General features: G+C 40.6%; 1 protein-coding gene across 2 annotated transcripts in view; it reads left to right on the forward strand.

Annotated features, from left to right (window-relative positions):
* The window catches only part of Scaper (S-phase cyclin A associated protein in the ER), a 424329-nt gene that overhangs the window by 46855 nt on the left and 349558 nt on the right, over positions 1–27916 (forward strand). For both annotated transcript variants that reach the window (XM_004660424.2, XM_004660425.2), the window contains exon 6: positions 21184–21284. In XM_004660424.2, the coding sequence (XP_004660481.2) occupies positions 21184–21284 (101 nt within the window). The remainder of the gene's footprint in view (positions 1–21183; positions 21285–27916) is intronic.

Genomic DNA, 27916 nt, shown 5'->3' on the forward strand with positions numbered 1-27916 from the left:
CAATCCTGGGTGGGACTGAGATGTCACTGTAAGGTGTGTTTTCTGATTTTAGATAACCTTGTGTTTGTAAGAAGATTTTAAACAGATTCATCACACAGTCTGCTTCTGAAAACTCATTAAACAGCCTTTTAGTGAATATAAGCTATATGCTATATAATTTTTATTGAGTAAAATTATTTTGAGAAAAACCAGGTTATACACCTTCATAGTCACTAAAGAGATAATGGCATTTAAAAAACTTTTCGATAACTGTGGTTTTAATGGTGAACATGATTGAAGGCTCCATAGTTCATTGTTTAGCCTTTGAAATATATGAAGAGTCAAAGAAACATTACATGTTAAGACAGAAATTGTGTTTCCTCTTAAATTGGAAACAGCTAAAATAGGTTTTAGAACAGCCAAACATCAGAAAAAGTTAAAATTACCAAATACATTGGATGGTAGATACAATTAATAGTGACTATTAGCATGTAACTTTTTATGCTTTGAGAAAAGTGCGTTTAAATAAAATCATATCCTTGGAGATTAATGAGTAAGCAGTGTGTGGTAAATAACACTATCGACAGTTTTGGGTTAGGGTTTCTCTTGTGTAGAGTGAGGATAGGCCTATGTAATGTCTAGGTTAGTTCTAGAAATCAGTCACATCACCAAATTCTCTGATTTTGTGATGAAAAAATAACAAGTCTGACTAAAGAAAGTCTGACCAAATTTGTTTGGTTAATATCTTCCGTAGAAGGATAAGATTGGCCAGTTGTAATCATGACACTTCTGTGATGAGCAGAAACTCTGGCACCTGCCTCTAGGAATGGGGAATCTACAGTGGTATAATAAAGTGTGGATGCTGTTTCTGGTTCTGCCACTCATCTATCCAAAGCTTTGTGAAAGCGTAGTAGTAATAGGGATTTGTTATATAATTTGTAGATAGGCTGGAGAGATGGCTTAGTGGTGAAGGTGCTTGCCTATGAAGCCTAAGAACTCAGTTCTGATTCCCTAGTACCCACGTAAAGCTAGATGCACAAGGTGGCACATGCATCTAGAGTTCATTTGCAGTGGCTGGAGGTCCTGGAGCACTCATTCTCTCTCTTGATCTCTACCTCTTTTTCTTTCTTAAATAAATAAATATTTTAAAAGGGTGGAGAAGGTTTTGAGGAAATGAGAGGAATGCTGTACTGTGCAGAGAGCTCAAGAGCCTATGCTCATAACATCTGGGAGCTCAAAAGTTATTTTCATGTTCTCTTGTACAAATCTCCCCTCCAGGACTTTTACAGGTGATTATTTAAAAGGTATAGCTTGACATTTTGTCTGCATACATGCTAGGTATATAATTAGTGTTCTTTTTGGTTTTTCTTCTTCTTTTTTTAATCATTATCAATGCTCTGCCATTTGTTTTTGCATTTGGTTAGTGTCTTTGTGATATACTAACTCATAGATTTCTATTTGTTTGTATAATCTCCCCTTATTTTTTTTTAAAAAATATTTTAGTTTTATTTATTTATTTGAGAGAGAGAGTGGGGGGGGGAGGGAGAATCAGTGTGTCAGGGCCTCTAGCCACTGCAAACAAATTCCAGATACATGTGCCACCTTGTATATCTGGCTTATGTAGGTCCTGGGGAAACCTTGGTCCTTTGGCTTTGCAGGCAAGCACCTTAACTATTAAGCCATCCCTCCAGCCTATTTTTATTTTAAAATTTATTTTCATTTATTTTACAGAAAAAGGAGGGGGAAAATGGGTGCACCAGGGCCTCCAGCCACTGCAAACAAACTCCAGACGTGTGTACCCTGTGCATCTGACTAACATGGGTCCTGGGGAATCGAACCTGGGTCCTTTGGCTTTGCAGGCAAACGCTTCAATCGCTAAGCCATTCCTCCAGCCCCCATTCTTTTTTATTTTTTATTTATTTTTTAATATTTTTTCTTTTGTTTATTTTTATTTATTTATTTGAGTGAGAGAGAGAGAATGGGCACTCCAGCCACTGCAAACAAACTCCAGATGTGTGCACCCTCTTGTGCATCTGGCTAACATGGGTCCTGGGGAATCGAACCTTGAACCAGGGTCCTTAGGCTTCACAGGCAAGCGCTTAACTGCTAAGCCATCTCTCCAGCCCCTCCAGCACCCATTTTTTTTTTAAATTTTTTATTTATTTATTTGAGAGTGACAGACACAGAGAGAAAGACAGATAGGAGAGAGAGGGAATGGCGAATTCCAGATGTGTGCACCCCCTTGTGCATCTGGCTAACATGGGTCCTGGGGAACCGAGCCTCGAACCGGGGTCCTTAGGCTTCACAGGCAAGTGCTCAATCGCCAAGCCATCTTTCCAGCCCCCATTTTTATTTTTTATTTGCTGGGGAGGAGAGAGGAAGGGAGGGAGGAAGGGCGGGGGGGAGGAGAGAGAGAAAGTAAAGGTGTGACAGGCCCACTTGCCACTGGAAACGATCCCAGATGCACGTGCTGCTTTATGCATTTGTTTTTGCATGGTACTGAGGAATTGAACCCCAGCTGGCAGGTTTTGCAGGCAAGCACTTTTAACTACTGAGCCATCTCCCCAGGCCCCCTTACTATTTTTACTTTAATTAAATAGCCTCATTTGTGTTTCATATATAAATAAAATTAATACCACCTATGTAATTCACATGATAAGTGTTGCATGACAGGAAAGATTACTTTTTACCTAGGATTGCTGCCAGACTCCTTTATTGGGTTTGAACATATACCTGTCACAGCATCAACAATTTCAGTATGTGACTTAAGAGCTTACAGCACAGCAAAACCATACTCTGACCATTGCCCTTACATTTCTTTTGTCCCCTCACAGAGTGGGCTACGTGATGGGTCGGGGGTAGGTTGCTTTTTGGGGTTTGTGCACTTCATGATTTGGTGGCCTCCCTCAGTTTATTCTCACTCAAGTTGGAAGAGAAGCTCAAGAGAATTTTGTTGTGGAGTTTGGAGGTGTGAGTTCTGGAGAGGCAGAATGGCATCTTTTCTGGCTCCATGTTTGCTGTCACAACTGAATTTAATGTGTCTGGAATGTGCTAAGAGTCAGGGAAAGAAACTGGGAACACATTTTACTTCCTTTCCATGTTTCTCATTTCAGCCTTAGGGGAACTAGATGTATGTTTCTGGAAGCCTGGGGTACAGTGACTGGTTCTATCTATCTTTGAGGTTTTAATATTTTATTAATTAAATTATTTATGAGACAGAAAGTGGGGGAGGGAGGGAGGAAGTGGGGGGAAAGAGAGTGAGAGAATATGAATGGGCATGCCAGGATCTCTAACCACTGCAAATGAACCCCAGATGCATGCTTACAGGAGTACTGGGGAACTAAACCTGGGTCCTTAGGCTTCACAGGCAAGTGACCTAACTGCTGAGTCATTTCTCCAGCCCAGTCTGAGATTTTATAGCACAATAGGCTTGTGATAGTAGTGCATGCTGGTGGAGCTTGAAGAGATTATAGGAGAGTATGCCCATGAAGGAGTTCTTAGTGATAGTAAACAAGAAATCAGTGAGGCTCATAGTTTATGTGAAGGAAAGGCCATGCACATAAATTAATGAAATTGGGGTCCTAAGAGCCTCCTACATTTGGCTAGGGTGACTGCATGCTCTGTATTCTGTATTCTGACAGAGTTGGGCAGAGAAAGACAGGGTACACCTGGGCAGGCCCTAGAGATCACACATGGTACCTTCAAAGAAATCACTACCTATGCAGAGATGAGATCGAGATCTGATCTCAGACTGAATCAGAGAAAGACCACGGACACATCTTCTCATAGCACATGACTCTGTTGGCAGTGACATCACTTGAACTGTGGCGGACCCATCACTAATGAATGACATGCATTGTAATTAGCACCCATCACTAATGAATGACATGCGTTGTAATTAGCACATTGCTCTGTTTCCATAGCTTCCATTTACGGACCAGGACTCAAGTTTGAAAAGGAAAGAGCTGAGAAGAGTAGAGGACAAGGAAAGAGAGAGCCAGTCAAAGCAAATCATGCCTTTCCCCTCCACAGGCATTTGGCAGAAGCTGTATTCCTCAGTTGTATTAATGAGGAAAATTGTCAAGAGATTTTGGCATTGAAAACTGTGCTTGGATAATTGGATGTGACTAAGAAAAGGCAGAAATTTCACTGATTATACTCAACAAATTTAGGACTCAACTGAGTAGTTAATGAAAAATTATTTTATATTCAGGGGGCTGGAGAGATGGCTTAGTGGTTAAGGCATTTGCCTGCAAAGCCAAAGGATCCTGGTTCGATTCTCCAGGACCCAAGTAAGCCAGTTGTGCGAGGGGGCGCATGCGTCTGGAGTTCATTTGCAATGTCTGGAGTCCCTGGTGCACCCCACTCCCCCCTCTCTACCTCTTTCTCTCAAATAAATAAATAGAATATTACAAAAATTATATTCCCATCTCAGTGAGTTAAGTCTTTTCAATTCAGTAAGTTAAGAAAGGATCAAAGTCAAATGTGAGCTGATCAAAGTCAAATGTGAGCTGAGTCTAATGGTACAGGCCTCTAATCACAGCTATTTAGAAATTTGAGGCAGGAATGAAGTGGTTTGAAGCCTGCTTGACCTGCAGAGTGAGTTCAAGGTCTGCCTAGGCAACTTAGTGATCTCTGTCTCAACATAAAAAAATGAAAAAATTCCAGGCATGGTGGCACATACCTTTAATCCCAGCACTTGGGAGGCAGAGGTAGGAGATTTGCCATGAGTTCGAGGCCACCCTGAGACTACATTGTGAATTCCAGGTCAACCTGGGCTGGAGTGAGACCCTACCTCAGGAAAAAACAAACAAACAAAAAACCCAACAACAACAACAAAGAAAATTGGTAAAAGGAAAGTCACAGATAAACAAATATTTGGGTCCAGAGACAGAATGAATAATGGAGGTAGAAAGAATGTAATAGGAGAATGATTCTGTTCCTAAATCATGGGAAGAATAAAAGCATTAAAGAGATGAAGGCAGATGTCAAGAGAAAGTCTTTTCTATTAGGTTTTCATAGAAAGAACACCAGATGGGGTCAAGGTGGAGACTTGTAATACTTTGAAATTTCATTTACGTTTTTTACTTTTGTTATTTATGCAAACTAGGTGGTGGGTTGGAGGTGTGAGGAGAATAGAAAAGGTCTAAAATAACTGATAAAAATGGACAGGCTGACTTATAGAAACCACAGAATTGCTTGGTACCCTAGAAAATAACAGGTCTCTGTCCTTCACTGTCTTGTCTTCCTTATTAGCATGTTCCCTCATCAGAACTTAACATTTTATTTATCTTTCACTCTAAAAAGTTAAAGCAAGCCAAACCAAACCAAGCAGTCATAAACCTTGCTCAACTCTATGTTTTCTTCTTTTTAGAAATATTTTATTTGAGAGAGAGAGAAAGGGAGAGTTGCCTTACCTGCTAAACCATCTCTCCAGCCCTGTATTCTTCTTCTTCTTTTTTTTGGAGAGAATATGTGTGTGTGTGTGGGGGGGGGTGTGCATGTGTGTGTGTGTGTGTGAGAGAGAGAATATTGGCGTGCCAGGGCCTCCGCCACTGCAATTGAACTCCAGATGCTTGCACCACCTTGTGGGCAGGTGTGGCCTTGTGCTTGCCTCACCTATGTGCATCTGGCTTATGTGGGATCTGGAGAGTCGAACATGTATTCTTAGGCTTTGCAGGCAAGCACCTTAACTGGTAAGCCATCTCTCTAGGCCCCTGTACTCTTTGATCTGTCCCTTAAACCCTCCTTTTCCTCCTGCTTGTCTCAGTTGAGTTTTTTGGAAGAGTTTCTACATTTGCTGCCTCCATTTCCTTTTCTGTACTCTGTACTTGTCAATGTAATCCTGTGAGCTTTTATGAATGTTGTTGGTCATTTATGTGCTACTGAGGATCAATGGTGGTGTTTGTCTCTGCCCTGATCTGAGTAAGAACATTTCAGTGTTGACCATTCACTTCTTACAGCATGCTTTCCTTTGGCTTTCATGGATACCCTCTGCTAATTTTCTTTTTCTTTTGGCTGTTACTTCTGCAACCTTTTTATTGCCTTTTTTTTTTTTTCCAGAATTTTCACTGTTGGATGATCACTAAGACTCCATTTAGGCCACGTTATCTTCTCATTTATACTTTCTCTGTAGTTTTCTCTAGACCATTGCTTAATTTACCATTTGTTTGCTATAGTTCCTGAAAAACTCCAGCCTATTATCCAATGTTGAGACCTTTCTGTCCACCTTGCTTAGTTGAGTCCCTATTTTGCTACCTCACAGTGTTGTAAAGCAGTGTGCATGTGACTCAGCTGAAGATCTCTTTGTCCAGCCCTGAATGTGGACATGCTTCCCTGAGTGCAGAAGCCACCTCCATTCTGAAGTGCAAGCTTGAGGCCTCCAAGACATCAGAGGTTTCTGTTCACTTCATAAATCCTTCCACTCTGTCCTGTTCTCTCATTCTATTTTCAGTTTATACTCTCATTTCTACTGCTGGTATAATAAGATAGTTAAGAGGTGAGTGTCAATGGTGTGGATCATATGAGGGAAATTTCTTAGTTTCAGATGTGGTGCTGGTTTGATTCTGGTGTCCCCCATAAATGTTCTGAATGCTAGGTTCCCAGCTGATGGAGATTTGGGAATTAACGCCTCCTGGAGGGAGTGTGTTGTTGGGGGCAGGCTTATGGGTGTTTTGGCCAGTTTCCCCTTGCTAGTGTTTGGCATACTCTCCTGTCCCTGTTGTCTACATGATGTTAGCTAGGATGTCCACCCTCTGCTTATGCCATTGTTTCCCCTGCCATCATAGAATTTCCTCCTTGAGCCTGTAAGCCAAAATAAACCCTTATTTTCCTACAAGCTGCTCTTGGTTGGGTGATTTCTACCAGTAGTGTGAACCTGACTGCAACAGATGTCATGAAAAATGCTGAGACTACAACTGAATAAGAGTCCCTGCATTAAAAAAAAACTTTTTTAATTGACAATTTTCATATATGTACACACAATATTTTTATCCTAACTCCCCTCCCTTTACTTCCTTTTGTCTTCCTTCCTCCATACCATTTTCACTGAACCCCTTCTTTCTTCTTTACAAGTAGTCCTTCTGTTTTAATGTCTTATTTATTTATGTATTTATTTTTGCCCTCCTCCATTTTCTTTGACATGTTGATGGGCCCAGCATTGGGAGGATAATGTTAGTGCCTGTGAGGTCATGAATGCAGGGCCACTTCCTGTCCAGAAGACAGCATTCCTGATTGTTTCTCCCCATATTCAGGCTCTTACATTCCTTCTGTCACCTCTTCTGTGAGTTTCTTTGAGCCTTGGCAGGTGTGATAGAGATGCCTCATTTATTTCTGAGTACTTAACTGTCATTTCTTCTTATCACTTGGATGAGATTGGGACTCCCTGCATTCTTCTAGGCTTTTCTGCACAACATAGTAAAAGTGATACTTAAAAACCAAAAACCTGGCTCTTGTTTCTTTGATTGTAGCTCTTTCAAGAGTGCTGTCTCTGCCTTCCCAGTGCTTGGGTTACACGTGTGTGTCTCTGTGCCTGCATTTGGTGTGTGCACTGGGGTTCTAAACTCAGGACCTGGTGCCACGCAGCAAGCGTTTTTCTACTAAGCCATCTTCCCAGCTCCCGGATTCAGATTTTATGTTAGTTCCTCATTCACTGCATCAAGTTCATATGGGTGGATGTGTTGAACAGCTAAAGCATAATTTTCTCACAAGTATCCGAGATGGCCTCCAATAAAAAGTTTAAGTAGGTGGAATCAAACAGTTTAAAGATGCATTGTACCTACTCATGTACAAATGAGGCAGTTTTTCTTTGTGTGTGTATATGTGTGTACATACTTATGTTTTTGTTTCTTTTTAAAAATATTTTTATTTATTTATTTGCAAGCAGAGAGAGAGAGAGAGAGACAGAGAGAGAGGGAAGGAGGGGGAGGGGGAAGCGAGCATGGGAGGGAACATCAGCATGAGCATTCCAGGGCCTCCAGCCACTGAAAATGAACTCCAGATACAATCTTTTATTTCTGTGTTACCAGCTGCCATGTCAAAATTTACGTGTCATTCACTCTGGTATTTTCAAATGTAGCTTGTTTCTGTTGATTCCTGTTCTCCACTTTTATCTCCAGTTTTCCTGTCCTCCTAATTCCTCTCTGCCCCATGTTATCCTTTCCCCCTTCCGTTCACATGTCACAGGCATCTTTTCATCTTTCCCTCCTCTGGCTCTCTTCTTAAACATATTTTTTATTTTTTAAAACTTTTTTATTGACACCTTTTATAATTATAGACAATAAACCATGCTAATTCCTTCCCTTCTCCCACTGTCCCCTTCACAAATTCACTCTTCATCATATCTAACCCCCTCTCAGTCAGTCTCTTTTATTTTGATGTCATCATCTTTTCCTCCTATTATGAGGGTCCTGCATAGGCAGTACCAGACACAGTGAGGTCATGGATATCCAGGCCATTTTGTGTCTGCAATACTGCATTGTAAGCAATCCTACCCTGCCACGGACTGACTCTTGGGGAGATCAGGACCGAGGGAGAACAAGGGTGAAGGCTCAAGGAGAACTCGGGATTCGGCGAGGAAATGACAGACAGACACACTCTAGGTAGAATATGCTGCTGCAATTTACTGAAGGTTTTATGAAGATTTTATACAGATTGAACAGGGAAACTTAGCAAGCCAACAAGTGATCTCAGAAATCATTAATCTAAACAATCTTGAGTATTGTTCTATTGTAAGCATACATGTAATGTTGATCAGGCAGGAATGTACCCATTTTTTAAGAAGGACGCCTTGCATCATTGACCACAGCTTTACATGAATAGAAGCTTGGGGTAAGGGATGTAAGGTGAACAATAGGTTATTTATTTTTTATAAACCGAGTAGAGAGTCATCTCTTTTCACTTATAAGATTATTTATATAATCCTCATATTCATTATAAAAGTGTTTCTTTCCAAAAGACCACCAATATTTTAAGGCTGGTTTAATGTTTTCCAGGAATTCTTTTCTTACTTGTCTAGAGTATAAGCACCAAGGCTTACGTGTCTTTGTTAAGCATTTCATAAATGGAAGAGAATGTCATAGCCTCCTTTTTCCTTTATAATTTATTCATCTATTACCGAATTCATCATATCCTCCCTCATAGGGGAGTGGATCTAGGTAGTTCCCAGCTCTGGGAGTCTACTATCAGCCCTTGATCAAGTACTGAACATACCCCCCAGGAAGTTTCCTGGTGGGAAAACCTAAGTTTTACAACTCCCTATCTGTAGAACTGTCATACTTCTAATGAACATTACCGATTAACATTTCTACTTTCACTTTCTCAGGATCAGTATTGTTCTAAAACATCATAAGCTGTTTCTACTCTACACCATCTAAAAACTGTTCTAGAGTTAATCTTTTATTCCTAGTAGAGTTATACATATCCTCCATTGCCTTAATCATAGGAGGGGCACATTCAATACTCAAATTGTTTTTTGTACTCTGATTGCGTGCAAGATTAATAGTAAGTGTAGCGTAGAAACTAGCTGTTCTTTGACAAACAACTAGAAGGGAACAAGAAAGAAACAGAGCGCAGAACACAGCTCATTGGCACCGGCAATTAGGTCGTCGTGACTTCATGGGCAGCAGGAACCTTTACAGTAACCGACTGCCAAGGGGTCACCGGGGGCATCCCTCCGAGGAGTGCTGGCCCTCTGTCCTCAGCTCTCATCCAGTGCAGAAGCATTTCTGCTTGCTACACAGGCGAGGTCGCCGTGGACGTAGCACTACCCTTCCTTTGGCTCTTAGGGTCTTTCTTCCACCTCTTACACAACAGACCCTGAGTCTTGGAGGGCGTGATAGAGACGTTTTAGTGCTGCTGAGCACTCCTCTGTCACTTCTCAGCACTGTGGTGCCTTTTGAGTCATCCCAGAGGTCACCGCCATGTGAAAAGAGAAGCTTCTCTAACCAAAAGTGAGAGTAGCATTAATATATGGGTATGAATTCTAAGAGAGGTGCTTACTGCACAGTTTGGTGAGCATAATATGTGCATTTAGCCAGCCCCCAGCAAGTGTTACACTCTTAGGGTTCATAACCTCCCTGTCATAGGTTTTAAGTACCTGATTCTTTTTCCTTTTTTTGGGGGGGGCAAGCCCAATAGACTGCTTTTTTGAAATGTGAGACTGAGAGATAGAGAGAGAGAGGGGGGGGGGGGAATTGGCATGCCAGGGCCTCCAGTCACTGAAATCGAACTCTAGACATGCGTGCCCTCTCGTATGCATATGTGACTGTGTGCTTGCATCACTGTGTTTTGGCTTATGTGGGACCTGGAGAGTTGAACATGAGACCTTAGGCTTCACAGGCAAGTACCTTAACTGCTCAGCCATCTCTCCAGCCCCCAACTCTCCTTTTCAAAACATTTATTTTAGAGAGGGGGGAAGGGGAGGGAAAGAGAAAGGAACAAAGAAAGAACAAACACATGAGCAAGCATGGACGCTCTAAGGTCTCTTGCCACTGCAAGTGAACTCCAGACGCTTGTGCCACTTGGTGTGTCTGTTCTTTGACAAACTATGTGGGTAGTATGGGAATCAAACCCTGGTTTTTACAAGCAAATACCTTTAACCGCTGAGCAATCCCTCCAGCCCCAGCTCGTCTCTTTTTACATACACTTTTGGTTACTATTCTACCTTTGTAGGTTTTAGCCACATTTGTTATCCTATATGTACATACTTACAGATACTACAAGCTAAGACTCTGTATCAGAGAGCAAGTGGTTTTGGATTTCTGAGTTTTGGTCATTTAACCAAACAGGATTCTTTCCAGGTCCATCCATTGTCCTATAAATTTCATAATGCTGAATAGAATCTCATTGTGTTCTGTTCATCTATCAATGGACATCTAGATTGATTCCAATTCTTAGCCATTATATATTTGTTTGAAGATTCCTATTGTCTTCTGTAGTTTTCTTCCTTAATGGGTAGTAGACATAATTCCTAATTATTGTACATATGTTTGAAGATTCATAGTATCTTCTGTGGTTTTCTTCCTGATGAGTATTAAACATTGTAATACAATCAGGGTTTCTGTTGTTGTTGTTGTTAAACTGTTTGGGGGATTTGTGTTTCCATTTGGAAGTATGTACTGAAGGTATGCCAGTGGCTATTTTTGTTTCTATCATACTTTCAGATTCATGTTGTAAAACATAATAGATCTTAAACTGAGCTTGTAGTCCTTTAATAACAATTTAAGGGAACCTCAGATTACCTAGAACTATTTCTAGAATTTTTCCTTGATGGTTTAATTTATCATCATTTTTTAAAAAATTATTTATTTATTTATTTGAGAGAGACAGATACAGAGAGAAAAACAGGTAGAGGGAGAGAGAATGGGCATGCCAGGGCTTCCAGCCTCTGCAAACGAATTCCAGACGCGTGCACCCCCTTGTGCATCTGGCTAATGTGGGACCTGGGGAACTGAGCCTCGAACTGGGGTCCTTAGGCTTCACAGGCAAGCGCTTAACCGCTAAGCCATCTCTCCAGCCCCATTTTTTTTTTTTTTTGAGACAAGCCCAACAGACTGGCCCTTTTTTAAAGTGCATGCATGTGCATGAGAGAGAATGAATTAGCACACCAGGACCTCCAGCCGCTGCAATCAAACTCTGACATGTGCGCCACCTTGTGTGCATGTGCTACCTTGTGCACACGTGTCACCTTATGTGTCTGGCTTACACGGGATTTGAAGTCAAACATGGGTTCTCAGGCTTTGCAGTCAAGTGCCTTAATCTCCAAGCCATCCCTCTAGCCCTATCATCATGTTTGTTTTTTTTTTTTTTTGAGACAGCAACTCACTATGTAGTCCATTCTGCACTTGAATTGGCAATCCTCTTGCCTTAGCCTTCCAAGTGCTGGGATTAAAGATGTGTACTATTGGAACAGGGCATGGTGGTGCACACCTTTAATCCCAGCACTCTGGAGGCAGAGGTTGGAGGATCACTATGAGTACGAGGCCACCCTGAAACTTGATAGTGAATTCCAGGTCAGCCTGGACTAGAGTGAGACCCTACCTTGAAAAATAAAAAAGGATGTGTACTATTGGGCTGGAGAGATGGCTTAGAGGTCAAGGTGCTTGCCTGTGAAGGCTAAGAACGCATGATCAAATCTCCAGGTCCCATGTAGCCAGATGCACAGTGACACAAATGTGCAATGTTGCACATGTGCACAAGGGGGTACATGTGTTGAGTTTGTTCATGGCGGCTGAAAGGCCCTGGCATGCCCATTCTCTGTCTCTCTCTGCCTATTTCTCTTTCTCTCTCAAAAATAAAAATAAAAAAAAGATGTGTACTACTATGCATAACTTTATTATCTCTATTATTATTATTACCATTTTACGTTTTATTTGTAAGCAGAGAAAGAGAGGAAGACAGAGGGAGACAGAGAGGGAATGGGTACTGTAGGACATTCTGCCACTGCTAACAGACTCCAGACGTAGGCGCCACTTTGTGCATCTGGCTTTATGTGGGTACTGGGGAATTGAACTTAGGTCATTGGCTTTGCAAGCAAGCATCTTTAATGGCTGAGCCATTTCTCCAGCTTATTATCTTTATTTATTTACTTATTTGACAGAGAAAGAAGGGAGGGAAGAATGGGAATGAATGAATATGGGTGTGCCAGGGCTTCCAGCCACTGCAAACGAACTCCAGACGCATGTGACCCCTTGTGCATCTGGCTAACATGGGTCCTGGGGAATTTAACCTGGGTCCTTTGGCTTTGCAGGCAAAATGCTTTAACTGCTAAGCCATCCCTCCAGCCCTATTATCTTTATTGTTATTCATCTCTCTACACTTTTTTTTTTTTTTGGTTTCCTAAGGTAAGGTCTCACTTCACTTGGAATTCATATGTCGTCTCAGGGTGTTCTCAAACTCACAGCGATCCTCCTGCCTTTGCCTCCCAAGTGCTGGGATTAAAGGCGTATCCACATTTATTTTCCCCCAAGGTAGGGTCTCACTCTGGTCCAGGCTGACCTGGAATTAACTATGTAGTCTCAGGGTGGCCTTGAACTCACGGCAATCCTGCTATCTCTGCCTCCTGAGTGCTGGGATTAAAGGCGTGCGCCACCATGCCCGGCTCCATAATTTTTTTATTAGCAGTGATCTGTTTTAAAATTACTTGCTTCATATGTGTACTTTTTGATAGGAATAGGGTAAAATTACTGTGTGTGTGTGTGTGTATGTGTGTGTGTGTGTGTGTGTGTGTATCTCTGTGTGTGTATGCATGTGTAAAGGCCTGAGGTAGAGATCAGGTGTCTTCTTTGAATGTTCTCTGTCTTATATATTGAGACAGGGCCTATCATTTGGAGCCAGAGCTCACTGATGGGGCTAGTCTAGCTTGCCAGCTTGTTCTGAAGATCTTGCCTCTACCTCCTGAGAGCTGTGGTTGTAGGGACCACCATGCTTGCCTGGCATTTGCATGGGTGCTCGTGATACATTCTCAGGTCCTCCTGCTTAGATGGCAAATGCTTTACTGGCTACCCAGACCCATATTATTTAAGTATAAAGCTTTTTAAATTTTTTTAAACTAATAATTACACCAATGGTGACACCATAATGCAACTCCTGACAAATAGAGGCATACTTTATATCAGAGTTATTATGAAATTATTTAAGGGAGTTGAGTTTTTGAAGTATCAAAAGGATGAATTTTACATGAATTTTACATGAATTCCGAGTCAGCTGTCATAGAAAGTATAATATAGTTCAGCTGTTCAGAGTGCTTGCTATTTTAGTATGAGGGCCTTTTGGGCCAAAGATTGATTTTGCAGAACTCATGTAAAAGGCTGCCCAGAACCCACATGAAAAGCTACATCTGGCCACGTGCATCTCTAACCCCAGTCTGTGTGTGTGTGTGGGGGGGGGGGGGGCGGGGGAAGTAGAAAATCGCTGGGCTTGCTGATGGGCGGTAGCTCTGGATTGTGGGAGAGACTCTGTCTCAGGGAAAGAAATACACAGATGAGCATAACAGAACACATGATGTTCCACTGACTCCTACTTATACACACATGGGATGTGTGTATCTGCACGCATGTCCATATACCAACCATCGCATATACCACACATATATTACACACACACACACACACACACACACACACACACACACGAATAATTCTTGTTTCTTATAGTTAGTTTCTCTTAAAATTTCACAATTAAGAAATTAGAGAAATAGATAGGGCTGGGGGATGGCTCAGTGGCCATGTATTTGCTGTGCCAACATTAGGATTTGAGTTCATAGCCCCAGGCTGCCACGTCAAAGCAGGGCACAGAAGTGTGCACCTGCAGTCCTCATGCTGGAGAGGCAGAGGCAGAGGCAGGAGTGTCTGTAGGGTTTGCTGTCCTGTTCAGGGAGCTGTAAGTTCAATGTGAGTTGCAGGGACCAGGTACGTGACCAGAAGCAACTAGGATCGCATCAGCATGGAGGAAGGAGAGAGTGACACATACTGATGGTCTCTCCACTTCAAACAGTCCAGGACCCAGTTCATGGGATGGTGTTGCCCACAGTTAGGGTAGATCACCCCCCACTCTAACTAACCTAGCTAAAAAATTTCTCAAATACCCAGAGATCTGTTTCCATGGTGATTCCAAATTCTGCCAAGTTGACAACCAGAGATTAACCATCACAGAACCTCTTTCAAAAAACTAAGGTAGAAGTAACCCCACTGAGGAGGGCCCTCAATGGAATGGGTGCAGGGGAGAGGGACATAAGAGTATAACCTGGCTGGGTGTGGTGGCACACGCCTTTAATCCCAGCACTAAGAAGGCAGAGGTAGGAGAAGGATCGTCATGAACTTGAGGCCACCTGAGACTACATAGTGAATACACATGCAAAAAACATAACTCCTAGAGAAATAGAAGCAGACATATTACAGTGTAGATTGGTCAGAAAAAAGAATGAAAATCACACATGTGCTTGATAATAGATAAGAAAATGGGAGAGAATGAGCAACACATACATAAATGATAAGATGTAAATGTTATCTTCTAAATAATGTAGTCCAGCTGTTTATTTTACTGAAAAAGTTGAGAAAGTAGCAGCAAATCTGCATTACACAGGGAGCTGTAATATGTCTAAGAACTGGAATGTATGTGGGCTCACTGTGCGTCCCATAATTGTTTATTGAATACTTGAACGTGCTTTATTCCTGGTGCTGCTCATGGACCTACAGGAAGGTATAAGTGTAATACAAATGCTTTAATCATAGCATGCTAATTTCAATACCTAAAATTTTCTTTTCTTTTTCCTTTTTTTTTTTCCAGGTAGGATCTCACTGTAGCCCAGGCTGACCTGGAATTCACTATGTCGTCTCAGGGTGGCTTCAAACTCATGGCAATCGCCTATCTCTGCCTCCTGAGTGCTGGGATTAAAGCCTAGTGCTACTATGCCTGGATACTTTTTTTTTTTTTAATGAAAGGGAGCGAGAGTGAGAGCAAGAGAGAGAGAGAGAGAATCGGCACACCAGGATCTCCAGCCACTGTAATCAAACTCCAAATGCGTGCATCCCCTTGTGCACATGTGTTACCTGGTCTGCTTGCATCACCTTGTGTGTCTGGCTTACATGGGACCTGGAGAGTCAAACTTGGATCCTCAGACTCTGCAAGCAAGCACCTTAATGGCTAAGCTGCCTCTCGAGCCCTTGTGCACTTTTGTTAAGGAGAGAACATCCATGCTGATGCTCTTTTTGTGGATATTTTCTTGAGTTATTTATACTTTTAGTTGAAAGTTGTTTTTTTTTTTTTCACTTAAAATTTTAAATTATTGGGCTGGAGAGATGGCTTAGCGGTTAAGCGCTTGCCTGTGAAGCCTAAGGACTCTTGTTCAAGCCTTGGTTCCCCAGGACCCATGTTAGCCAGATGTACAAGGGGTCGCATACAGCTGGAGTTCATTTGCAGTGGCTGAAGGCCCTAGTGTGCCCATTTTCTCTGTATCTGTCTGCCTTTTTCTCTATCTGTTGCTCTCAAATAACTAAATAAAAATTAAAAAAATTTAAAACTATTAATTTAAAATAATATCTTTTAGCCAAATGATTGCAACATAGAAAGAAGTTCTTGTTGCTCAGACCATTAGACATAGTAACAAAGGTTATAATTCTTTTGTATTATTTTTATGACTTACTGAAATAATTTGAAACGATTTCTCAGGAGAAAGGCCGGTCAGTTTTTTTTTTTTTTTTTTTTTTCCTTATGGGCTAACTTTGCTTCTCCATGCATAGTGCCTCAATCAAGGTAAAGATTTTGAGAAAAAATTACTTTTTTACAGTAATATAGAAAGTGTGAACAAAACACACGGTTTGAAGAGAAGAGACTTCCTTATGTGGTGCTGTGAGTTGTACATGTGTGTCAATATTAGTTACTATACTTGATGATACTTCTAGGGGACGTGACTTCTGGTTGTAGGGTTGTACAACAGAGATATTTTTGTTGGCCCTTGAAGGGAGAATAGGAGACTTTGCAGTATTTTGTTTTGTTTTGTTTTTAAATCTAATTATGTGACTTTAGGAAAAAACTTCATTCAACCTTTGTTTATTAGAAATGGGCAAGTTGACCTAGGTGAGGGCTGAGGGCCTTTCAGCTTTCATATGGATTTATAATTTGGTATTGGGAGAATATTCCAGGCAAAAGAACTACCTTACGTAGCTGTTTGGAGGGTGCCATGCAGGCATCAGTAAGGAGTTTGAATTTGCAGATGTGATGTTGAACCTATAACTTAGCTTTGTCTTCACATTTTCAGAGACCTCTGGAGCTTTTAAGTGGACATACTCATTTTTTTGTACCATTATGAACTACCTGAGGGAAGCAGACTTTATGTGGAGGAGAGGGTCTCTGACAGTTCTGAAGATTCAAGGGTGCGGCACTGGCATCAGGTCAGTTCTGTGGTACACCCTGTTGCTTGTGTCACACACTAGGGCAGGACTATGTGTGAGGAAGAAATCTCATGTTGAAGTAGGCAGGCCAGACATTGGGTTCCCACAGTTCTATTAAAGGACCACTCACAAAGACTCTACACCCCTTTAACGTTCCAGTGCCTTCCAATACCACCACCCTTTGAACCAATCATTTGACACATGAACCTATGGACCGGGGGTGGGGTTCATACTTAAGTCAGCAACACCAATGGAAAATTCAGTCAGAAAAAAACATCTGAGGAAGCCAACTTAAAAATGAGTTGAGATATAAATTGGTTGGCAGTTGCAACAAAACATTTTTATCACCACCTAAGCAACTGCAAGCTATATTTGGTCACTGAAATGCCAGTGGTAATTAAATTATGGGAAAATGGTGTCCATTAACAGATTTTCATTTTTTTGGGGGGGGGTTGGTTGTAAGTATCTTTTTACAGGTAGTTAATATTGAAAATTAAGGAAAGGTATTTGAATAAAATGAATACTTGAGAATTGAAGATGAGATCTCAGACAGTTGTGAAAATGGTTTACTTGTAATGCATTGTGCCTTCTGCTGATTTCTCTTTTGAACTGTTGCTTCAGTAGTAGCCTTTAGAAAACTAGGTAAGAAGTTTTATTTTATTTTTTTTTGTTGTTGTCTAATAAAATATATGTTTTCAAGTTGACTCATTTTGATGACGTTTTTTTTTTTCCCCGTGAAAGTTCTGTTTTGTCACTGACTCCACGAGCTGTGTGCTTCTGCCCTTTCATCACCATGGGCACACCCGAGTGCCCCTTCCTGTGGCTGGAGTGGAGGACTGTGTTGATGGTTTGGGCTCATGGGCCTTGCAATAGGATTGTGTGTCTGCAGGACAAAGAGATGGCGCCAACCATCCTGCTTTCTGCGCCAGTAACTAGAATTAATTACAAACCAATTGAATCCGTTGCAGCCAATTGGTAAACTAATTGGTAATTTTAGCTGTACATCTATATGTAGTTATCTGAATACCTATAAGGTCTCTTTCAGAGCCACTTTTGTTCTGTTTCATCCTGCCTGACAAAATGGCCTTCATGGCTTCAGGGAGAAAGATGTGCATCAGTGACTGCGTGGTTGCTCCAGCTGCTTGTCTGTTTGTATTCCCTTGTTCCTCAAACACGACTCACATTACAGCTGCATGGTACCACTCTGATCACTTTTGATAACACGGAACTAGACATCACTTAAAATAGCTGCTTTAAACCATCAAATGTGCTTTCTCTTTGCCAACTACTATCAGAAATATAGCTACTTACATCCTTGCTATATAGAGATTTTTTTTAAAGTAAAATGGGAAATTGGTTGAAAACTTCCAAAATAAATGATTCAGAATTAAATCGTTCTGTGCCCTAATGTAGGTGGTTTAAGTAGACTGAATTTAATTAGACAACTTGAATTATGTTAGTAACATTGAGAGAAGGAAGCCAACTAATTTTTTTAATTTGTCCTGTTCCTGATTGTAGGAGACTTAATACTAGTAATTCGGCACCAAGAATACCTTTGAAAGGACATAAACAATAGTTCTTTGTTCAGAAATCTTAAAAGTAGAATATACCTCTTATGTCTATTAGTGCTGTACTTTATTTCACTTATAAATAACTTGGCATATGTTTATTAATAATCTTGGGTTTAATTTCTGAATTATATCTCTACCTTTACTTTTGAGATATTTGCCACTGATTATATTACTTTAAGGTTTAGCATATGCTCTTGCTTGTGTGTGCGTTCGCTCCCTCTCTCTCTCCATATATGTATATATATAATACAAATGACCATTTATTGCTTTTTGGCATTTTATAGTAGTGATTTTTGAGACTATTGGAAACTGTAGTAGAGTGAGATTTGTATTTCTTATGGTGAGAATGGTATGAGATAATTAAGTGAATAAAATTTACATTTCTTATGCATTTAAATGACAGCTTTGGCTGATGTAGTAATAAATATATAGGTACATTTATTATCAACCTATTTTCATAAGCAAAAGGTATAGATTTAGTGATCTATATCTTTATACTCATTCCTTACGGAAAACATAAATTGACATTTAGGTACTCAACTAATTCATGCTCACAATTATTTTGTGAGATCTGTAGAATGTACTGTTACAGTTGTGTAATCTTGGGTTACCTACAGAGAAAACTAGAGAGCAATAATGGTAATATGAATGTGGACAGTGGACATGATGATCTGTTCATCCAAGGTAAGCTGATTCTAAACGATTCAGTCAGTTTACAGTTTATCTGTAGAAATTCAGAGGAGCATTTTCACTGTAAGAGCAACCAAGATGCACCTGCACTTTCCTTGGTTCCCTTATATCTTACTCCTGCCTAGCTGGAGTTATAGCTACCAAGCTTTAGCTGCAGCTTGCCTTGGACCCAGTCTCATATTTACCTTTGTATTGGCTATACTGGCAATGGGCTGGAGAGATGGCTCAGCAGTTAAGGCACTTGCCTGTGAAGGCTGAGGACCCAGGCTCAACTTCCTCAGTATACATGTAAACAAGATGCACAAGGGGGCATATGCCTCTGGAGTTTGTTTGCAATGGCTGGAGACCCTGGAACACCCATTCTCTCTGTCTCCTTCTCTCTCCTTCTTTCTCAAATAAATAAATAAAAATTAAAAGAAAAAAAGAAATGCTGGAACAATTTTAAGCATTTGCTTTTTAAAAATATTTTTTGTTCATTTTTATTTATTTATTTGAGAGTGACAGAGAGAGAGAATGGGTATGCCAGGGCTTCCAGCCACTGCAAATGAACTCCAGACGCATGTGCCCCCTTGTGCATCTGGCTAACATGGGTCCTTGGGAATTGAGCCTCAAACCGCGGTCCTTAGGCTTCACAGGCTAGCGCTTAACTGCTAAGCCATCTCTCCAGCTCCTACTTTTTTTTTTTTTTTTAAGAAAATCTTAACTTTTTTCCTGGCATGGTGGTTCATGTCTTCAGTCCCAGCACTCAGGAGGCAGAGGTAGGAGGATCACCATGAGCTTGAGGCCAGCCTGGAGCTACAGAGTGAGTTCCAAGTCAGCCTGGACTAGAGTGAGACCTGCCTTAGAAAACAAAATGAGGCCTGGAGAGATGGCTTATTGGTTAAGGCGCTTGTCTGTGAAGCCTAAGGACCCAGGTTTGATTCTTCAGGTCCCACGTAAGCGAGACAAGGTGGTGCATGAATCTGGAGTTTGTTTGCACTAGCTAGAGGCCCTGACATGCCCATTCTCACTCATTCTATCTCTAATAAAGAAATAAAAATAAATCTTAAAAAGCAGAAGACAAAATGAAACAAACAAAATCAAACCAAACTTTTTAGATGCAGCAGTTTTGGGTTCAGTCATAGTAAAATTGAAGGGAAGGGATAGAAGTTTCCTGTTTTCTTCTCCCATTCATGCCTCACCTCTCCCTAGGATCACTCTCCCTTCTCCCCAGGAGCACTACAGTTTTTGAAGTTCATGAACCTCATAAATACCCAAAGTCTATAGTCTTGGGGTTTAACCTTGGACTTAAATATTCTATAACTTTGGACAAATGTGCAATGATAATTTTCATTTCATGAATATTATATTATAAATATAATATTAGAATAGTTTCACTGTCCTCAACTTAAGAAGAGGACATTTTCTTAACCTGCCAAAGAGTATGTGTTAGAAATCCACAGCTAATACTGCGCTTCATGGTTAAAAACTGAAAGCTTCCCCTCTGATGTCAGGAGTCAGAAAGCGACGTTATACCAGAGGCACTTGCCAGGCAGGTAGATAAGAAAACATTAGAATTTAAGGTAGTGGTTATCCTGGAGGAGGGTGAGGTAGGGATTGTAAGTGGACACCAGGGGACTTTGAGACTAGTACTGTATTCTTGTCATGGGCGATAGTTACAAGGTCTTTTCATTGCAGTAATTATCTGCTTATGCTTTGTGTGTTTTGTGGTTGTTTACATGATTATTTTTGTGATTATTTTAAACACTTTTCTGTATATTAACTTCATGATAAAACAATTAAAAGGATTGCTTCTTGGGAGGGTTTTTGAAGACATATTTATACTATTTTTTGGTCTTTAAACTTTCAACTTCATAAATTTTTAGTATTCAACAGGATGAAAAAAGAAATTGGGAAAGAAGAAAATTTAGATGTCATTTATGTACCTTTTAAAACTAGAGTAAATATGAAATTTATTAATTTGTAAGCCCCTAAATTTAATAATGTTTTATTAAAGCTTTAAAAAATTTTTAAACTTAGAGTGATAGTTATATTTGTTTTTTGTTATAAATTAGGAGGTGTTGATGATGCTGGATTACTATGTGAGAGATTTCAAAGCATTGATTGACTGGATTCAGCTTCAGGAAAAACTTGAGAAGACAGATGCTCAGAGCAGGTAATGAAGTGTGGTATTTACATTTGTAGTAACCCCAGTGCCAATGGCAGCAAATACTGAACTTGACAGTGGACAGTGGGCTTAGCATCAGATTTGCTTGAAATGTGTAAAAATCTTTTCTTGCTTATTTTTACTTATTTATTGATTTGAGAGTGGCAAGAGAGAGAAAGAATGAGTGAATGAATGAATATGGGTGCACCAGGGCCTCCAGCCATTGTAAACGAACTCCAGATGTGTGTACCACCTTGTGCATCTGGTGTACGTGGGTCCTGGGGAATCGAGCCTTGAACCGGGGTCCTTAGACTTCACAGGCAAGTGCTTAACTGCTAAGCCATCTCTCAGCCCTGAAATGTGCAAAAATCTTACAATCGGGGTGCTATACTTCTTACTTAGTTCAGTAACAACTATTTATTATTATTTATTAACACAAGGTGCATTATGCAGTACAGAAATGTAATTGTACATGACACCTGGAATTTGTGATCTAAGGCTATAATAAAATAGAACTTACACATACATAAAACTTTTATGGGTATTTAGAGAAATGACTTATCCTTTGGAGGGTAAATCAGGAAAGATTTCATGGAGGTTGCAGTGTTATGAAAGGATGTAATGGATTTTACCAAATGATTGCCGTTAAGATGAAGGGAAGAGATTAACAATTATGTAAGTGCAGGTCATGTGTGAAGCAAACTTCTAGGGAAAAGTATAATATATTCTTAATGGGGTAGGCATAAGGGGGCGCACGCGTCTGGAGTTCATTTGCAGAGGCTGGAAGCCCTGGCCCTCCCATTCTCTCCCTCTCTCTCTCTGCCACCTCCTCTCTGTCACTCTCAAATAAATAAATAAAAATAAAAATTTTAAAAAAATAACAAATTAAGGTTTTGTTTTATTGAAATTTTCTTTAATCTGGAAAGCCTAATTACATACTTTAATTACCACTCAATAACCAATGACCAGTATTTTCTTTAAATCTCTTCAAGGTACTGTATTTCATTTCACAGATTTAGGCTCCTAAAACACACATGGGTACTTGAGATTAATTGGTGACTCTTTGGGTCAAATCAAAAGGTAGAAGTATATTGAAGTCACTAATGTGCATTCTAGCTCCAGGGAGTCCTAATTACTGGAGACAAGGTAAAAAGAGAAGAGAGCCCTACTATCCACAGCTTTCAAGAAGAGAAACACACCTCAGAGTTCATGTCATTATCATACATGGGTTATTCAAAATTATTGCAATATAGTCCATGCTTGCATGCCAAAATCAACTCTGTCATAATCATTCCCTATTCTAGCTTTCTTAGCAGTACTCATTCATGAGAGATACAAAAACTGAAACTTATTTGAATGACACACTTTCTCCTACCCTATGATCTCTCTTAAGACCAATGTGTTGGGGTTGGAGAGGTGGCTCAGTGGTTAAAATTGCTTCCTTGCAAAGCCTACTATTTTGGGTTTTGAGTCTCCAGTACTTCTGTAAAGCCAAATGCCTCAAGTGGTGCGTGCATCTGGAGTTCATATGCAATAGCAAGAGGCCCTGGTGTGCCCATTCTTCCTTCTCTGTCTGTCTCTTTTAAGTAAGTAAATAAATAAATAATATCTATATCTATGTATCTCTATCTATCTATCTGTCTGGCCGGCCATCCATCCATCCATCCATCCATCCTGACTTCTGGGTAAGATGGCAGGGTAGTAGCCACACCAAAGCAAGCCTAGGGAGGGAAATAAGTAGAAAAACAGCAAAATACACTCTTCCACCAAAAAGTGAAGGTGTATAAAGAACTATCAATTACAGCAGAGGAGCAGGAGAGATCCAGAGCTTCCAGCAAGTAAGAAACCAGCCAGAATCCTGCCGCAGCCCCAATGACCCCAGTCTGGTCCACCAGCCAGGCCTGGCACAGGGCTGCCGGAGCAGAAGCCAGTTGAAGGGATTTTCCACTACAGCAGCCTCCTTGCAAAGTCAAGAAATCTGAAGGGGAAGACAGCAGGGACCAGCTGAGCAGCTGTTGAAGGAGCACACAAATGAGAACAGTTGAGCAGCTCCAGTACAACTCCAGCCATCCTGCACAGCCTCCCTCCCTCCATCTGCCAGTGCTGGAACCATCCATCCCTGGCCACATGGCACCCAGCCCAGCTGATCAGAACACCAGAGCCATGAACCCAGACAACCTAACCAAGTCCACAGTGCAACAGAGAGGGATCACTCAACATATGTGAGATTGGAAGTCATCCCAAAGGTATCAGGGCCTATTTACACAAAGGCAGGTAAATAGTCCTGCACTGGAAGGTACCTTGCATGTCAGGGTAGGTTATGTGTTAGATTTGATTGATATATTCTTAGTTGGCTTTTCCATCCTTAAATAAGCTGTATTTTGGTGGTGGCTATTGTTGTCTTTGACGTTTCCTGATTTATAAGGTCTTAGTCTTTTTCTTCTGTCATTATTGAAGGCAGGGTCTAACTTACTCTAGGCTAACCTGGAACTCATTTCAGATCAGAAATCTCAACCTTCCAGTTGATAGGTTAAGGGTGTGAGGTAGCACACCCCATTAGAGACTTTGGCTTTATTATCTGTTTATCTTTTATTAAATTTTTTTGGTTCATTTTTTTATTTATTTATTTGAGAGCGACAGACACAGAGAGAAAGACAGATAGAGGGAGAGAGAGAGAATGGGCGCGCCAGGGCTTCCAGCCTCTGCAAACGAACTCCAGACACGTGCGCCCCCTTGTGCAACTGGCTAACGTGGGTCCTGGGGAACCGAGCCTCGAACTGGGGTCCTTAGGCTTCACAGGCAAGCGCTTAACCGCTAAGCCATCGCTCCAGCCCTTATCTGTTTATCTTAATCCCCACTCTTGTGTAAATACTCTGGGTTGGTTTTGATTGAATGTGGAAATTGCTCAGTTGAATTTTGGAATTTGACAGCAATTTGTTCTACTCAGTCTACTAGAATACTTACATAGCAGGAAAACTCAACACCTAGGGTCAACTGTGCTGTTACTCTGAGAGTAATATAAGAGCCACATCTGGCATCTTTAAATACCCTGAAGATATGAGCTTGGATTTATACATCTAATAATACTGCAAATAATTAGAAAACCCAAGCATCAAATTAACTCAAGATGCAAAAATCTCTTTATTATAATACAAGAAACAGAAAAAATTAAGACAATACAATTCCAGAAAAAATTATGAATCTGTCAGCAATGACCTCCAGTGAGACTGATATAGATAAAATGCTTGACAAAGACATCAAAAAATATCTATTCTCAAAGAAATCAAAGGAATCAAACAAGAAAACTCCTGAAGGAATCCCAAGAGAACATAGGAAACCAACTTAATGAAATAAAGAGGTCAATAAAGACATGAATAAAGAAATAGAAATCATAAAAAAATCAGAAATATTAGAAATGCAGAGCAGAGTAAGTTGAATAGAAAACTCTATATAAAGTCTCACCAGTAGAATGTATCAAGGAGAGGACAGAATATCTAAACAAGAAGACCATGTGGCAGATCTGATAATAGTCCAACAAAGAGAAAGACAAACTAATAGGAAGGCATGAGTGGGAATTTCAAGGATTAGGGACACTATGAAGAGATCAAACAAGAATGCAGGGCATAATAGAAGGAGAATTTCACTCCAAAGGCATAATGGGTATTTTCAACAAAATCATAGAAGAAAATTTCCCCCAAATAGGTAAAATGATGCCAACACAGATACAGGAAGCCTTTAGAATGCCAAACACAAAATCAAGGATAGAACTTCTCACTGCCGTATTATAATCAAACTACAAAACACATAAACCAAAGAAAATATATTGAAAGCAGTTAAAAAAAGCAAGTCACTTATAAAGACAAGCCCATTAGGATCACAGCAGATTTTATCAGCACAAACTTTAAAAGCCAAAAGAGCTTGGAATGATGTATTCCAAGTTCTGAAAGCTAACAACTGTCAACCAAGGTTACTTTACCCAGCAAAGCTATACATCCGAATTTGTGGAGAAATAAGGGCATTCCACAACAAAAACAGGCTAAAGGAATATATAACCAGTGAACCAGTTCTACAGAAAGTACTTGAATGGATCCTTCATGAAGGACCCTAACGACTCTACCTGCAAATTGTTAGAACTGATAAACATTATTTGTTTATTTATTTATTTGAGAGTGACAGACACGGAGAGAAAGACAGATAGAGGTAGAGAGAGAGAATGGGCGCGCCAGGGCTTCCAGCCTCTGCAAACGAACTCCAGACGCGTGCGCCCCCTTGTGCATCTGGCTAACGTGGGACCTGGGGAACCGAGCCTCGAACTGGGGTCCTTAGGCTTCACAGGCAAGCGCTTAACCGCTAAGCCATCTCTCCAGCCCCTGATAAACATTTTTAGCAATGTAGCAAGAAATAAAATAAACACACAGAAACCAGTAGCCTTCCTATATACTAACAACAAATTGCTGAGGATGAAATCAGGCAATCATTCCCATTCACAATTTGCTCAAAAAAAAAAATTGTCTTGGAATACACCTAACCAAGGAAGTGAAGGATCTCTATAATGAAAGCTAAAACACTCAAGAAATTGCAGAAGACACTAGGAATTAAAAAGGCATCCCATGTTCTTGAGTTGGAAGAATCAATATTATGAAAATGTCAATCTTACCAAAAGCAATATATACATTTAATGCAATCCCCCATCAAAATTCCAATAGTATTCTTCATGGAAATAGAAAAAACAATCCTAAAATTCATTTGGAAGCACAAAAAATGTCAAATAGCCAAGACAATTTTGAGCAACAAAAATAAGGCCGGCAGTATTGCCAGATCTGATTTTAAGCTGTATCGTATAGCCATAGTAGCAAAGTATGGTACTGGCACAAAAACAGACATATAGATAAATGGAATAGAGGACCCAGATGTAAGTCTGGGGAGCTACAGCCATTTAAGTTTTGACAAAAATGCCAAAAATATTCACTGGAGAAAAGATAGCCTCCTTAGTAAATGGTGCTGGGAAAACTGGATATGTATCTGTAAAAGGATAAAAATAGATCCTTATCTCTTTCCATGTACAAGAATGAAGTCCAAATGGATCAAAGACCTTAATATCAGGCCTGAAACTCTGAAACTGCTAGAGGAAAAAGTAGGGGTAACCCTTCAACATCTTTGCATAGACAACAACTTTCTGAATATAACCCCAGTTGCTCAGGAAATAAAACCACTAATCAACCACTGGGACTTCATGCAATTACAAAGCTTTTGTACAACAAAGGACACTATGAATAGAGCAAAGAGGCAACCTACAGAATGGGAGAAAATCTTTGCCAGCTATCCATCTGACAGAGGAGTAATATCCAGTATGTACAAAGAACTCAAAAATCTGAATATTGACAAATCAAACATCTCAATCTTTAAAAATTGGGCTGGAGAGATGGCTTAGCAGTTAAGCGCTTGCCTGTGAAGCCTAAGGACCCCGGTTCGAGGCTCAGTTCCCCAGGTCCCACATTAGCCAGATGCACAAGGGGGCGCACGCGTCTGGAGTTCGTTTGCAGTGGCTGGAGGCCCTGGCACGCCCATTCTCTCTCTTCCTCTATCTGTCTTTCTCTCTGTGTCTGTCGCTCTCAAAAAAAAAAATTTTATAAAAATGTTCTACATCCTGCCATCAGGGAAATGCAAATTAAAACTACTCCTGTCAGAATGGCTTTCATCAAGAAAACAAATGACAACAAATGCTGGCGAGGATACGGAAAAAGGGGAACCCTTTCACACTGTTGGTGGGAATGTAAACTTACATAGCCATTGTGGAAATCAGTGTGAAGATTCCTGACATAGCTAAAATGGATTTACCATATGACCAAGCTATGCACTGTACTACAGAAATGTAAGATGTGTGAAGCAAAATGGGTATAACTGAAAAAACAACAGATCTACATTAACAATGGGACACTTCACCATGTCTATGAACAAGGGTCAGAAAACTAGAGCAAAAACAAAAAAATTGCTGGGCATGGCGGCACACACCTTTAATCCCAGCACTCGGGAGGCAGAGGTGGGAAGATCACTGTGAATTTGAGGCCACTCTGAGAATACATAGTGCATTCCAGGTCAGCCTGGGCTAGAGTGAGACCCCATCTTGAAAAAACAAAATAACAAAAACAAAAAACTTTATTGATAACTTCCATAAATATAGACAATATACCATGATTCTAATAGTCTCCTGATATTCAAATGCCCCTTCACTTTCTTTAATATTTTATTTATTTATTTGGGAGAGAGAAAGAGGAAGAGGGGGAGAGAGGGAAGGAGAGAGAGAGAAAGAGAGAGAGAGGGGGAGGGGGAGAAAGAGGGAGGGGGAGAGAGGGAGACAGAGAAGGAGACAATGGGTGCGCCAGGGCCTCCATCCACTGCAAATGAACTCCAGACACATGCGCCCCGTTGTGCATCTGGCTAACATGGCTCCCATTGGTCCTGGGGAATTGAACCTGGGTCCTTTGGCTTTACAGGCAAACACCTCGACCACAAAGCCATCCCTCCAGCCCAGTATTACCTTTTAATGTGCTTTTTTTTCCCTGAGTATATGTATAAGCTTACAAATCATAAGCATATTTCATACTTTCTGTAACCCCCAAACGCTTTTGAGATCAACAGTG

This window comes from Jaculus jaculus, chromosome 10, assembly GCF_020740685.1.
Source record: "Jaculus jaculus isolate mJacJac1 chromosome 10, mJacJac1.mat.Y.cur, whole genome shotgun sequence".
Taxonomy (NCBI): domain Eukaryota; kingdom Metazoa; phylum Chordata; class Mammalia; order Rodentia; family Dipodidae; genus Jaculus; species Jaculus jaculus.